Source organism: Aedes albopictus, chromosome 1, assembly GCF_035046485.1.
Source record: "Aedes albopictus strain Foshan chromosome 1, AalbF5, whole genome shotgun sequence".
Lineage (NCBI taxonomy): Eukaryota > Metazoa > Arthropoda > Insecta > Diptera > Culicidae > Aedes > Aedes albopictus.
This window is the reverse complement of record NC_085136.1, coordinates 35,390,954-35,405,946: the sequence shown is the minus strand read 5'-3', so window position 1 is coordinate 35,405,946 and position 14,993 is coordinate 35,390,954. Positions and strand designations below refer to the sequence as shown.

Sequence of the window (14,993 nt, the reverse complement as noted above, 5' to 3'; positions counted from 1 at the left end):
TGCTTACATACATTCATGCGTGCTGTTAGTCGTACAAAGTAATAAACTACGAATTATATTATTATTTATCATGTCTTTGATATCTAATGATAAGAATGATTTTAGATCGTTTTGAAATATGGCTGAAAAACAAACATATTTTCTTCATCCATACATATATTACCCGTTGCAAGAAAATAGAGAGCGAAAAAGGTGCAAAATCGCTAATAGACCCCCGCTGGTATGTTTAATCGTTATGGTGTCTTCTACAATAAGTGCGCGAATTGGCCAAGGAATACTGCGCCGAAAACACCGAAATGATTTTCCTTACAGGCGGAGATGTATGGGCGCTTGCGCGTACAAATTTTCGCGCAACGCATAATATATTAATTTAGAAAAGATCGTGGTGCTCGGTATTGTGATGCCCTTTTAAATGTACTTATTGAACTATCATTTAGGTAATAAGAAACAAGATGTTGTTTCTAAATTGCTTCATTGCTTGATGTTTCCGGTGCAGCCTGCCCATAATCGCATAGTTGACGTAAGCGCCATTGTAGTTTTCAGCACACTTTTGAAATTTTAACAATGATTAATGAAAAGTTTATGATTTTTTTTCACGTTGATATCTTGTTAGTGATTAGATCTTGTGCTCTATTGAATAAAACTGGTCACAATTATGCACATTTGATAGATATTAGCTTGTGAGTGCTGACATTGTCATTGGTGGGCAGTGCATATGATTCTGTTTCGATAGATTTATTAGGTACTAGCTGTCCCGGCAAACGTCGTACTGCCTGCCTACTGTGTTTTTTCACGCACAGCTCCATAGGAACGTCTCCCGTAAATTCATGTGTATGGAACCCCGAAAGCCCACCTTTGCAGAAATAGAAGGGTTCTCACACCAAGCTAAGAACCTTCTCCGGCTCCAAAAAGTACTCACATACAAAATTTCACGCCGATCGGTTCAGCAGTTTCTGATTCTGAATCCATAAGGGTCAGACAGACAGACGGACAGACAGAATTTCATTTTTATATATAAACTAGCTGTACCCGGCAAACTTTGTCTTGCCTACTGTGTTTTTTAACGTTTCATATCCCTAGCGAAGTCCAAGTCCCCGTTCAAAATGCATATAAACCCGATTTCATAAAAACTCCCATTTTCCCATGTTTTTCGCCTCATAAACCTTCCTTGGATGAAAACTAACTGAACAAAACTAAAACGACCCGAATCGGACCATCCGTTCGCAAGTTATGCGCGGTCCCACGTATGCCACTGCATTTTTATATATACAGGGTGGCCACCCAGTCGGGAATTCCGGGAAAACCGGGAAAAGCTCGGGAATTCGAAACCACCGGGAAAAAGTCGGGAAAACCTCGGGAATTGTTGCTAGCCACCGGGAATTTCCAAAATTCTAAAATTTGTACATTCTCCAGAAGCATAAGTACGTGAATCTGTGGGAAATGCAACCAACAACTGTTGAACTATATAACATGCCACAAAAGTTCAGCCTATTGGACGCAGTGGCTTAATTTCCCCAACAGGGGAGGAAAAAAAAATATAACATAGTGGGTGAACTGGCGTAAAAACCATTCTTGGAAATTAATATCTTGTCGTCGAGCCATGACAACCAAAGTTGATCATAGTGATGTTACCTAACATCACAATTTGAACAATTTCAAAGATATTCTAAAGAACATTCTGATGGAAAGACTGGTTGAGACACATTCAAATATTTATAGATTCATGTGTCACTTATACATTTCAGGCTGAACATGTTCCAGAAAACATCAAGCCTCTTATAAAAGTTTTATAAAACATAACAAAAATTATAACTTCTTTCTAAAAAAATATCCTTGTACAATCTCTAGGAGAATACTTGATATAGCCTTTGTCATTTGAGAAATTTGGACAGGATGCTGATAAAAAAATTTAATGAGTGAATGAATTGTCCCAACAATGAATTAAAATTAAAAATTATGAAAAACTGGATGAGTAATTCTGGTGAAAACATTCTTACAATATAAAAATAGTTAGTGAAAAACAATTGAAAGAATATTTGAAGGGGTTTTTAGCTGGGTGTTCTAGATACTACACTCGAAATACAAAACAATACTTCATTTAACTTCAAGAAAATTGCAGTTTGTCAACAACAATCAAGGCAGCTTACATGCATATCGTTAGTTTTCGTTTGGTGTGTAACTTTTGGTTTTCCGGACAAACCTTGAATAAAGGCTGAAGTTGAGGCATCGTACACAAATTACGTAACGCTATAGGGGGAGGGGGGGAGTCTAGCTTAGCGTTACGAGCCATACAAAATATTTTTGGTTTTCATAGAAAAAGCGTTACATGAGGGAGGGGGGGAGTCTGAAATCGCTGATTTTAGCGTTACGTAATTTGTGTACCATGCCTGATGTGAATGTTTCACTAAAATTCAATTCCAATTTTTGTCGAACACCTCGAAAGAAGCGCAAAAACTGCATTAAAATGGCTCAACATGCAAATTGTTGCGTGTTTTTTATGTTTCTATATGAAGAAAACTGAATTGAGCTTGCGTTTTTCATTGCGAAAAAAATATTATTTCCAGTTACGCTCTTTTTTCACTTTAATCCGTTACAACGCTTTGTTTTGAATTTGGGCTCGCTTTGACAGCTCTTGACAGCGAAATCTCGGCTTGCCTTGACACACACATTTTTCATGTCGGTTTCTCCCTCCCAGGTTTTTAGTATCTGATGGAATTCCTCAAAGCACGCCTGTTGTAGTTCATAAAAGTATTTCGAATATTTTGTTTGAAAGATTTCTGTTGTTTTTCATGAAGCTCTTGGATGTACTCATTTGTTGAACTTGTGAATAGAAATATTTGGAGAAAACTGGAGTAAGTTATCGGGAAACCCCCTTTTTGGTGAAGCTTTAGCATAAGTCCCTGGTATAACTCCTGGTTCAGCAAATTCTCGAGAATTTTGAGTGTTCGTAGTTTCTAGTTAAACTATCAATTGAAATTCTCGCGGGAGTTCCAGTGAGTATTCAAAAGCATCTGGAGTAATATAGTTGTATGATTTAATTGTTATTGTATTTATTGATCGAACGTTTATAATTTTCGGGTCAAGGAAAAACAACTAAGGAATTTTACATGGAGAGCATCAATGAATAGTAATTATTGTGCATTAATTATACTTATTAACTATTGGAAAATGGGGAGAGAGCCGAAGAACGAACTACTTCGCTTGACGGTTGAAACGAAAAAAAATGAGTTTATTAACTAGACGGTACAATTCAAAAAGGCATGGCCTACCATGATTGACATCATTGGGTATTGCGAGTAATGTTCGATATTGCATATGCTAACACTCCTCCTCGAACTGACTTGGCAATAGCCCTAACTGCTTGTTCAATATTTTAATCCTACACTGTTGCAAAGGCTTAGTTAGTATATCTGCAAGCATATTTTCAGTTGGACAATATTGCAAACTAATCTGTTTCTTCTCTTGCAGGTCCCTAACATAAAAGTATTTAGTGTCGATATGTTTGGATCGTTTTTCAATTCTATCACTACAAACTAACTTTATACAACTTTGGTTGTCTTCGTAGGTTGGTACTGGTGCCGATACGTCCTCGCCGAAATCCGCTAGCAGCTTCTTCATCCAAGTGAGCTCCTGGCAAGCCTCTGCCAACGCCACGAACTCCGCTTCTGTGGAGGATAGCGCAACGCAGGTTTGCTTCCTGGATGCCCAGCTTATGATACCGCCTCCGAGACGAATCAGGAAACCGGTGTTGGATTTCCGGTCACGATGATTGCCGGCCCAGTCAGCATCCGCAAACAGCTCCAAACCCGAGTTCGACGACCCAAGGTGCAACTTATAGTCGTATGTAGCCTTCAGGTACCTGAGAACTCTTTTGGCCTCCTGCCAATCCAACTGCGTGGGGCAGCTCGATTTCTGTGCCAGAATCGATGTGCTGACCGCTATGTCCGGACGTGAATGGACAGCCACGTACAACAGACCTCCAATCAGGCTGAGATACTGCGCGTTGCTCGGCAGCCGATTCTCCTCCTCCTTCTGCTGTAGGTAGGCTGGATCCAACGGTATCTTCGACGGTTTGGCATCCTTCAGACCGTGTCTCTCTACAAGCTTCGTGATGTAGCTGCGCTGGTTTAGCTTGAATCCGCCGGAATCTCGCTCGACTTCAATGCCAAGGAACTGTTTCACGTCCCCCAGATTGGCAACCTCGAACTTCTTCCGCAGCTCTCCGAAAATCGTGGCGAATTCTTCCTCGCTCCGAGTGGCAATCAGCATGTCGTCGACGTAGAGCAGGATATACGAGACCGATTTGCCTTTTCGCCGGACGTACAGGCATGGATCCGCTTCTGAAGGCTTGAACCCCATTTCCCGGAGCACCTCGTCGATCCGTAGGTTCCATACACGAGCGGATTGCTTCAGCCCGTATATGCTTCTCCGCAACCGGCAAACTGTGTTGGGGTCTCCCGTGGAGTATCCTTCCGGCTGCTTCATGTAGATGGGCTCGTCCAGCTTCCCATGAAGGTACGCAGTTTTGACATCCACATGTTTCACCAGCATTCGGCGCCGGCTTGCGATGGTCAAGAGCGAACGAAATGTGGCCTGTTTGGCGACAGGAGCGAAAACCTCGTCAAAGTCGACGCCAAACTTCTGCGAGAATCCCTGGGCCACCAGCCTGGCCTTGTGACGGACGACGTTCCCCATGGTATCCTCCTTCGTCTTAAACAGCCATTTGCACCCTATGGCTTTGCGGTTTGGTGGCAACTCGACCAGTTCCCATGTACCGTTCTCGATGTGGGATTGATACTCATCGTCCATCGCAGCTCGCCACAGGTCGCCTTGTTGACCATTTAACGCCTCGGATGGGGTACGTGGATCGTTGGTCTTCGTCCGGTTTGTGACGACGAATCCCTGCTGCAAGCGGCTTGCTTGAGCTTCAGGACCATCATCGTGCTCGGCGGTTGCCGTGCTGTCGTCAGGTTCGCCTGTAAAACGGGTGGAGGGTAGTCCAGTGGTTTTGAAAAAATAATCTCTCAACTTGCCTGTAAGGAAGCGCTCCCTGCCGCTTCGCCTCAACGCCGGTGACTCGGGCGGATTTGAAGATGTGCGCGACGGGAGCGCAGGAGTTGTCACAGTGTCATCTGGAATAGGACCCACGGTATCGCTGTATTCGCTGTCGGAATCGTCTTCGTCGAATGGTGTTGCCGTTGCTTGCTCGGTGCTACCTTGCACGGTAGGTTCCCTTTCGCAGGCAGCCGGTTCCCACGGGAATTCGCCATCCAGGTCCAGTCGAATCGTTTTCCGTGCTTCTGTTGCCTTGACATTGCTAGCGGCCTGTGCCGCTCCTCCTTCACGGATGAAACTTACATCTCGTCGCTTGATTACTTGCTTCGCTTTCGGGTCCCACAGGCGGTACGCTTTGGTGTCTTCATCGAACCCAGTGAGAATGCATTCGTGCGCCTTTGCATCCCACTTCTTACGCTTCTGTTTCGGTATGTGGGCCATCACGGACGACCCAAAAACACGGACGTGTGCTAGACTCGGCTTCTTACCGCTCCATATTTCCTCTGGTGTCTTATCGTGCCCCTTCGTCGGAGAACGATTCACTAGGTACACAGCTGTTGCTGCCGCTTCTGCCCAAAAACTTTTCGGTAGGTTTGCTTCAAAGAGCATACACCGCGCACGCTCCACAATGGTGCGGTTTACACGCTCCGCCAGTCCGTTTTGCTCGGGCGTGTAGTCGACCGAAGTTTGGTGGCGGACTCCCAATCGCTTCAGATGGTCACCCAAAAGCTTGTTGGTAAACTCTTTCCCGTTGTCCGTTCGTAGCACTTTTAATTTCTTACCAGTCTGTCTTTCAGCTGAGCGCCGGAAATATTCGAAGGCCTTGAACACGCTTTCCGCCGACTTCTCGTGTTGATCGTGTTGACGTACGTTTCCATGGACCCGTTGGTTGCTAGGGACGCCGTAATTAATTTTCGCAGCAAACCAACTTTTCGCGTGAGCCCCGTGTCTTCAAACGCCGATTCCAGCTTGGACCACGCTTCCTTGGCTGTTTTCGCTTCACGCACGTGGACGTAGTTGACTGGGTCAAGCAGCAGAATAATTTTCCCCCGCGCTCTTCTGTCCTTCAACGGGTCGACGGCAGGATCCGTTCCGTCCGCATTCGGTGTCGGCTTGACTGCTTCCCACAGGTCTTCCAGTTCGAGAAACGTCTGGACCGCAAACTTCCACGTGGGCCAATTTTCTCGCCCCACTAGACGCTCGATCGACGGCAGACTCGTTGAACTGTGCACCTTTTGAGCGTCAGCACCATCACCAACCTGCTGGGAATTTCCTGGCGCGTTCATCATTCGGACAAATTTCGCGATTTACTTTTCGAGAAAAAAAAAATGGCTAAAACTCTGGCCCATAACCTATTGGAAAATGGGGAGAGAGCCGAAGAACGAACTACTTCGCTTGACGGTTGAAACGAAAAAAAATGAGTTTATTAACTAGACGGTACAATTCAAAAAGGCATGGCCTACCATGATTGACATCATTGGGTATTGCGAGTAATGTTCGATATTGCATATGCTAACATTAACTTACTTACTTACTTACTTATTAACTAATGAATTGGCAGTTACAATGATAATGATTAAAATAGTTTAGTATAGTGATCAAAGGGCTAATTTAAAAGATGCTGCTGTCGGTTTCGCTTTAGTTTCTATTGGAAGTCTGTTCCAGATAGAAACACCGTGAATTAGAATACTCTTTCTGGTGGTAGTACTATTCAAGGGGACTACGAAGTTCATAGTCCATAGTTCCATTTGGCTTCTGGGCAGGTGTTGTAGGATATAATATGGTGCTGTTTTGAGCCAGACTTGTCTCATGAAACAACTCATCCGGCGGTGGTAGTTATCAGGAAGGTCGTGGCCAAGTACGGTGTTTCTGACGGGAATCGTAGATGTCTGGCGCGACATATTGTAGACAAACCTGAGACAGGCTTTGAAGCATTTATGGAGACGTTCCTTGAGTGCTGCTGAGATTCCGGGGAAGTAGACAACATCGCAATATGTTAAATAATTTCCAAACAATGAATCTGCCTCTACATTTTGGGAAAAATATTTTCTCAAAAACTAATCTTTCATAGATTCCTGGAGAAATTCCTGACATATCCGAAAATGTAATCAGGAATTAAATCTCTGAGAACTCAATATTGCAATCGCTGATGAAATAACTGAATCCTAGACGATTATCAGACAAAATCGAGGATTTCTTCTATTAGTTTTCCAAACGAACTTGCCAAGCATTTTTTAGAAGATTTTTGGAATATTACTAAGAAATCCTCTTATAAGTTCGTAAATCCTATAATCATAGTATATTCTCTCTATTCAAGTTAATATGAATACTATGTTAAATCCAAGGATTTGAAAATATACAATATTAATTCTCTTAAATTTTTCTTAGTAAGTTACGTTTAATTTTCACTGTAAATCATTCTATTTTAGAATCGGGGAAAATTTCAAAAAGCTATCGGGAAAACCGGGAAAAACTCGGGAATTTTATTTGCCGCTCTGAGTGGCCACCCTGTATGTATAGAAGTATATAGATTTGAGAAAATAAATTATTGTAAAATACCGGGAAGACTTAAAAATAGTGTTTTACGAGAACGATTCTTACTTTGCGAAAGATTAAATAATCGAACTCAAATTTGTAACAATGATTACTAACTTACTAACAATGATGCACATATAATAGCTTACTAATGCATTGAAAAGTAGTCTCTAAGAGGAGAAAAAATAACCTGATATGTATTTACGAAGTTATTGTCGTCGCGGTTGAAACCCGAAGATTCCCCACACCCGACAATCGAACTTTCTCAAAATCCATGCGTGAAACCTAACGTCGGACGTAGTGCGCTGGACAGCGGACCTGGCCCTTTATCCAGCGCACTATGCCCGACGTACGTCCGACACACGGTTTGGCAGAAAAATCGATTTTCGCGTGTCGAAAATTCCGATTTTCAACTGCACGAACAATATAAGGGTTAATCAGAAGGTCCACATTACCCTAATTTTAAACATTCCAGTGAAAAACACAAGCATAAACATGTCATTTTTAAATTCGTTTCACCCATTCCTGACAACCATGGACATTCATCACTCACTCCGGGATCAAATAAACTGCCAGTTCAACGATATTTCTTGGAGAATTAATCCGTCGTCAAACAGAAATCTCGCTATCGTTACATCCAGAGTTTCTACCTACGCTATAATTTCTAATGTTGTTACTATAATCATACGTGTGTTAATGTTTTAGAATATTCAATAAATAAAATGGGGCGTTGGGGTCTTCAGGCGATTTTGCTGTAACATATCCGACAAAAGCCAAACAAAATAACGACTTGAGCTAAGTCTTAAAACAGAGGTTTGATCTAATAGGTTTACACACGTTCTACCGAATTGTATGGTCATGCAAGAAATTTACTATTAAAACAGTTCACTTCTGGAGCTGATCCAGATGTATCAGTAGATTTTAACGATCTAATTAGAATATCTAAATTCGTTTCAGAGGTTTAGACAGATTTGCTGGTTCGTTGCAGAGATTTAGACAGATTTGCTGGTTCACTAAGTCCCCCCCAAATTGCATAGTGATGCAAACATTATCAGTCTTTGATACTGACCACCTTTACCAAGAATATCTAAATTCGTTGCAGTGGTTTACGTTGAGCACATAGTGGCTGAGGTGCGATGCGAAGAGATAAGAGATCGGATAAGCGTCAAAGCACACTCTGTGGAAACTATATGCAGAACGCATGAACCGTACATAGTAGATGAGTTGCGATGAGTGCGGAGATGCGATGGAGCTGCTTCGACGCATGTGATCGCAAGAGAATGCTTGTCGGGTCGGGTGTGGATTTTATGATTGCGCTCGACTTTGCCGGCCAAGCTCTTTACACCCTGGATCTGACGGTAGGCCAAATCCTCGTTGAATCGCAAATGAAATTGAAAAAAATTAATCGTCTTCGTCACACATGATCACATGCGCTTCCAGCCGGTTCGTTTACGCGTACTTCACGAATTCCACTATGTTGTCCGGATCGAAAATGTTCGCCCCGTAGAATGGATGAAAGATCTCCGGAGTTTCCATTCTTCCCGGTGTTCCTGAATTCTACCCGACCGACTTGAGTTTCGGTGCTGCTGGGGAGGTAGCAAAAACACAGAACTTTTTTTTTATAAACAAACATGTTGATGACAAGTTGCTTGACAGTTTGTTCAGTTCGCCCGTTTAAGGGGTCCAGCAAAGCGCGCTAATTACACTAAGCGAGAGGGGCTTGCCAAAGGGTGAAAATGAAAGTTGTACCGAAAAAAACGATTACTGCTCCGTCTGTATCTTCGTTTGTGGTAGAACCAAGAATGTTTTTAGTCAACAGTAATACACGCATGGTAAGGGGCTGTCCATAAACCACGTGGTCATTTTTTTGGGACTTCTCAACCCCCCCCCCCCCCCGCCCCCGCGTGGTCATTTGTCCATACATTTTTTTTTATTCGTCCATACAAAATGCTCATAGGCCGAACCCCCCCCCCCCCCCCCCTCATGACCACGTGGTTTATGGACAGCCCCTAATATTGACAATGTTTCAGTACAATTAACAGAATTTCGCATTCGGTTGAAAATTGTTGGTACAGTCGCAGACAGATGTTCTAGCTCGAACAAATTTATTCAAATTTTCTATGTAAATTTTCACTAGCGACACCTAGGCAACCGATTGCCTAGTGCAGTCGCGAGCAGTTGACAGTTTGAGAAACCACGTGCTTCCAGCGCTTACTTACCACCCAATTCACCACCCACCGAAAAATAAAATCAAAACAAACACTGTCAAAATCATTCCTACATTTGCGTCACATTCACAAAGATTTCCCAATGCGAGTGAAGTTCATCCAAATGCAGTTTTATTCAAGCAAATCTATGTAAAATAAAAGTAATAATGTGTAAAATATTTTACAAGAGTCCTGCGCTGATTTGTGCAAAAGATTTTAGACATTAAATAAAAGTAATTTACTCTGCACAAATTACGTGGAAACATTATTAGCGTGCAACACGTGCGGTCTTTTCCCGCCATCCGGCTGGAAGACGACCGTGGTGACAGTTGTTGGTCGCAACGCACATGTGAGGCAGCGATTAAATATGAACGTCGCTAACGCCATCTGTTCGCTGATTGCCACTTGGCAATTTGTGGCGGCCATGTTTTTTACACAAGCTGCTGAGTCAAACTTGAACGTCTGTCTGCGGTACAGTTCTTAATGCTACCATGGAATCGGTGGAAACGACAACAAAATTTATTTCAGTGTAGACTTAATACCGTCTACCCCCGTTGGTGTGAACGACACCTCATGCAAACCAACGGGGCTCGTTTTTTTAATTTGAACTTCTAGTAACCCTGTGGACATCGAAAAACACACTGATGGTAACCGTTTTTGCTGTTTTGTTTTGATTCTGCGTTCCGTTTCACCCCGTTCCATGAGCAGAATGACGTTTGAACCATTTTTAGTTTGAACGATGTGCAGATTAGAGGGGTTCAAATTAAAAAGTGTTCAGATTAGATGAGGTCAAACCAACGGGGGTAGACGGTAGTAAGATATAAATGTCAGGAACAAATTCAGTTCAATTTGTGACGCCAGTTCTTCCCCCATGTTTCCCCCAGTGAATCGCCCAATGCTGGCTTGCTTAACGCGACGCTTCTAATGTCACTTTGCTCCGCCATGACAACGAGGAAATCGGTTGTTTATTTATCTAGGGCCGGGGAAGAAAACTACCACTACCTTGCCTTTTTATGTAAACAAACGATTTTCTCCTCATCTCACCAAGCGTCTCTACAGTTGGAGGTAATCTGGATTAGCCTATGGTCTATGGAATTACGCCTTCCACTCAACCCGTGATTTTCAATAGTTAGAAAAGTGATATCAATGAAAGTTTGTGAGTATTTAGTAGGAAAATCTAGGGCTTGTTCATAAATGTCATAACGCTGGATGGGGTGGGTGGGTGCCCTTCAAGGCGTTACAATCCGAACGAAAAAAAAATCTGCCCATACAAACAGTGTTACGAAGGGGTGGGTGGGTGTCAAAATAGGCCAATTTTGGCGTTATGATATTTGTGAATGAACCCCTAGCATCTTTTCACTCTTACAATCACTTAAATTGTGTACATTTTGTCAGTTACGACCTTTTCGCGAATTTCTCCGGATTAAATTTGATTTTTTTTTCTTGGCTGCTTTCCGTTCCAAGTGCGTACCAAACTTTAAGCGTGTGCGGGTTTATAGCTCTGCACTTTGGGAAAGGTGTTTTGGTTCAGTGTGCTGTTTGGAATTGGATTCTGCAATTACCCAGCATCATCAAAACTAGCAACGCAGTACTAGATTATTGTTTTATGTTTTCTCCGGCGTGCTTCGTGTGATTTCCTCAAACATGTCCAAAAAACAAAAGGTAATTTCGCGGTTTTAAATATCAATTTTTGTGATTCATTGATCCTAAAAATAGTATAATTTGTCGCAGCTATCGAACGTGAACGCCGCGCTCACGGCGGATTCCATCAAGGCGCGTACCGAATCGTTGGAGTCGAATTTCCGCTGGTTGGAGTTCGATGACAATTCGACACCTAAGCCTCCGATCGATCCGGATACTTGGCTCGAAATCGGTCCGCGATTGCAGACGATCGAACAGGAAAGCAAATTCTGCGACGAAAAGTTGCTGCGGGAGGTGCTACAGTTGCGTTCCTCGCTGGACGATCGGGACCAGGAGCAGGTGCGATGGGCCCGCAACCGATCGAATCCCTTCGAGGTTAAAGCCGGACAGTTCATGACCCGAGCGGCGGTTAAGATTGCGAACGTGGATGCCATGTTCGGGTGGCAGCTGTGCCAGCGCGATGGGAAGGCAGCGGAGGAAGATCTGATGTACTTTGTGGACGTTTTTGGCGGGCCGGGCGGATGCAGCGAGTATGTGCTGTGGCGAAACGACAGCTGGAACGCCAAAGGGTTCGGATTCAGTACGAAGGGCGATTACGAGTTTCATCCGGAGATGTTCCGAATGGGGGCTCCGGAGAGTTTCGATCCGTTCTACGGGGCGAACGACGATGGAAATATCTTCGATCCGGACAACATTGCGGCGTTCGTGGAGTACGTGAAGGCGCAAACGGATCGGCTGGGAGCGCACCTGATCATGTGCGATGGAGGGTTCTTCGTGAAGAACAACTGCCAGGAGATTATTTCGAAGCAGCTGTACTTGTGTTTGGTGCTGCTGGCAGTGGCGGTGATCCGACCGGGTGGAAACGCCATTCTGAAGGTGAGGATTTGACATCGGGAGAATCTGGTGCGATTGTTTAAAATTATTTCTGTTTTAGGTGTTTGATCTGTACACGCCGTTTAGTGTCGGGTTGGTGTACATACTGACCAAATCGTATGGAAAGGTGTCAATCGTGAAGCCAGCTTCCAGTCGGCCGGCCAACTCCGAGCGGTATCTTGTTTGCCAGAATCGGTTGAACCGGGAGTCGCTGTTCGCAAGGTATCTGATCTCGATCAATCAGGTCCTGTGGGAGAACAAGCACTGCGATCACGACATCATCCACCTGGTGGCCCCGAAGACGATGGAAGAGGACACCGATTTCTTCAACTTCATTCGAAATTCCAACGAAGACTTGGCCCGCCGACAGATTCAGGGATTGAAAGGCCTGATCGACAACGTTCGAGGAGGCGGCGTTCGTCAATTGGACAACCGGATGGACCGACAGCTGGTTCAGGAAACGCTGTGGCGTCAGTGGAAGTTGGACCACAAAACGCGCCTCTCGCCAACGGATGGATTCGCCAAATGTGCGCCGGATTACGCGTTGGAATGTGTGGGCAAGGCCAGCGTGGAGATGTTCGGAACGGTCGATACGACGCTGTGTGGCAAGCGATCGTTGAGCAAGTCGTTCGGGAATCCAAATGATTGGTTCTTCATGCCAGTTGATGTAACGGCCGACCAGGGCAAGAGTATCCGGACGGTGTTTCTCAGCAAAGGAAACGGTAATGTGTTCTATTATGATCGAGAAAGGGCCGGATGGACGCAAATCAAGGAGTTCCAGGTAGTTCTGTCGCCCCGGACGGTCTTGTACGGTGAAATTGTGGAGGAAATTTCCGCCAAGGTAAGCCACCGTAGCAGGGCAAGTTACTGTATTCTCTGACCATCTGTCTATACAAATTTCCCATTCTTTCCGTCAAATCCAGGATAAAAAGCAGAAAATCGTGCACGCGTTGCACATCATCGACGCCATCCTTCTGGGCGGTCTGGAAGTTCGTGGCCTACCGCTCGACAAACGGAATATCCTCTGTAGTAAGTTTGCCAAAGCCATGAACAGACCACTGGCCCACCAGAATGCTTCCGCTGTTCGGCCGGTCCCGGTGCGGTGTAAAACTTTGCTTCCGATGCTGGAACTGGATAGCTTCTTCAGCAACGTCTCGATCCACGAGCTGATCAACGGCGCCAAAGTGCTCGGAAGCGATTTGGATCGTTTCGACGGGGCGGAAAGTAAGCGGTTTTACATTCCCCGAGGGTTGCTTTTTGTGCGGAGTGTCCAGATCGGTTCGAAGGGGACGGAAAAGCAACTGGATTTTGGAAGGGCTTTCGCCAGTCGGATCCTGTGGGCCTGGAGCAAAACGAGTCAGATCTACTCGTCGGCGCAGCGGTTCGAGGCGCCCAAAGAGCCGAACCTGGTCTATCGGCAGGATTTTGATGAATTTATTGAGAAATGCGCCGATAAGAAGTGAGTGACGGGAAGCGGCGCTAGGCAGAAGGTAGTTTCAAAAGCAAACTACATAGTTTTTGAATTTGAATTTCGCGGTATGTATTATGATTTTGTTGTTCTATACATGTTCTCAATGTTAATGTACTCTACTTGACATGAAATAAATGCTACTGTACCCCGATGAGTAAGGGTGAACTATTTCCATATTACTTATGGATATCATGATAACACATGATAAACAAAAGCAGGTACGAAATAAAACTTGGATTACGGCTCTCCATCCTCGTATTGTTCGTCATTCTTGCAACATGACCTGCTCACCGTGTCCTTCCGGCTTTTGGCCACCATCTGGATGCTACCCAAGTAACACAGAAAACATCTTTGAAAATAGAATTTGAAAAAGATGTTGTAGTATAGTACTATATCTGTATCTGTACACATCTTGTGTTGAAATCATGTTTTAACTATGTTTGGCAATAACAAGCTACTGAAAAATCTTATCATCTTCACTACAAGCCAGAATAACGTAAATTTAACGTTGATTACACAAGATATTTGAACCATCATCTTCCTTGAAATAAATAAGACATGTAAAACATTAGCAACACTTAGTTATAACTTTTGGATGCAAACATGTTATAAATACGGGTCTGTGTCATTTGGCATAAAGTCATTTGGCATAAGGTCGTTTGGCATAAGGTCACTTGGCATAAAGCCATTTGGCATAACGGTCATTTGGCATAATGGACACTTGGCATAACAAAGAAGGGTGCATTTCGATTATGCCAAATGTCTATTATGCCAAATGACCGTTATGCCAAATGTCTTTATGCCAAATGACCTTATGCCAAACGGCGTTATGCCAAATGACTTTATGCCAAATGTCCCGCTCCCTATAAATACGTTACTTTTACGTACTAAATACGTTAACTCACAAGTTTATCAGTTCGCTATCATGTCACGCACTTGAGCATTATTTACCCGAATAACACATATGTTGTAGATGAGTCTATATGACTCCTATATGACCAAATTTGGTCACATTAGAGTCATACCGACTCATGTATGACATGTGTGCTACTAGGGTATGAAACTTGCTTGCTCTTGAAAATACAACGCAAATTTATTAAAATAGCACTCGACATTTTTATGTTATGCTTGCTTTGATCCCGCTACGAGTATGCTAAACGGGTATGTTTTCTAAAGAAAACTTGGCATATGCCACTGTTGCCATGGCTCGA

General features: G+C 43.8%; 1 protein-coding gene across 1 annotated transcript; it reads left to right on the top strand.

Annotated features, from left to right (window-relative positions):
* Window positions 1–11,336: 11,336 nt before the first annotated feature.
* LOC109428513 (cap-specific mRNA (nucleoside-2'-O-)-methyltransferase 1) lies at window positions 11,337–13,950 on the top strand. The gene is made up of 4 exons (XM_019704309.3): window positions 11,337–11,459; window positions 11,529–12,314; window positions 12,373–13,152; window positions 13,235–13,950. The coding sequence occupies exons 1-4, from the start codon at window positions 11,442–11,444 to the stop codon at window positions 13,772–13,774; spliced, it is 2,124 nt and encodes a 707-aa protein (XP_019559854.3). The 5' UTR covers window positions 11,337–11,441; the 3' UTR covers window positions 13,775–13,950.
* The last annotated feature ends 1,043 nt before the right edge of the window (window positions 13,951–14,993 follow it).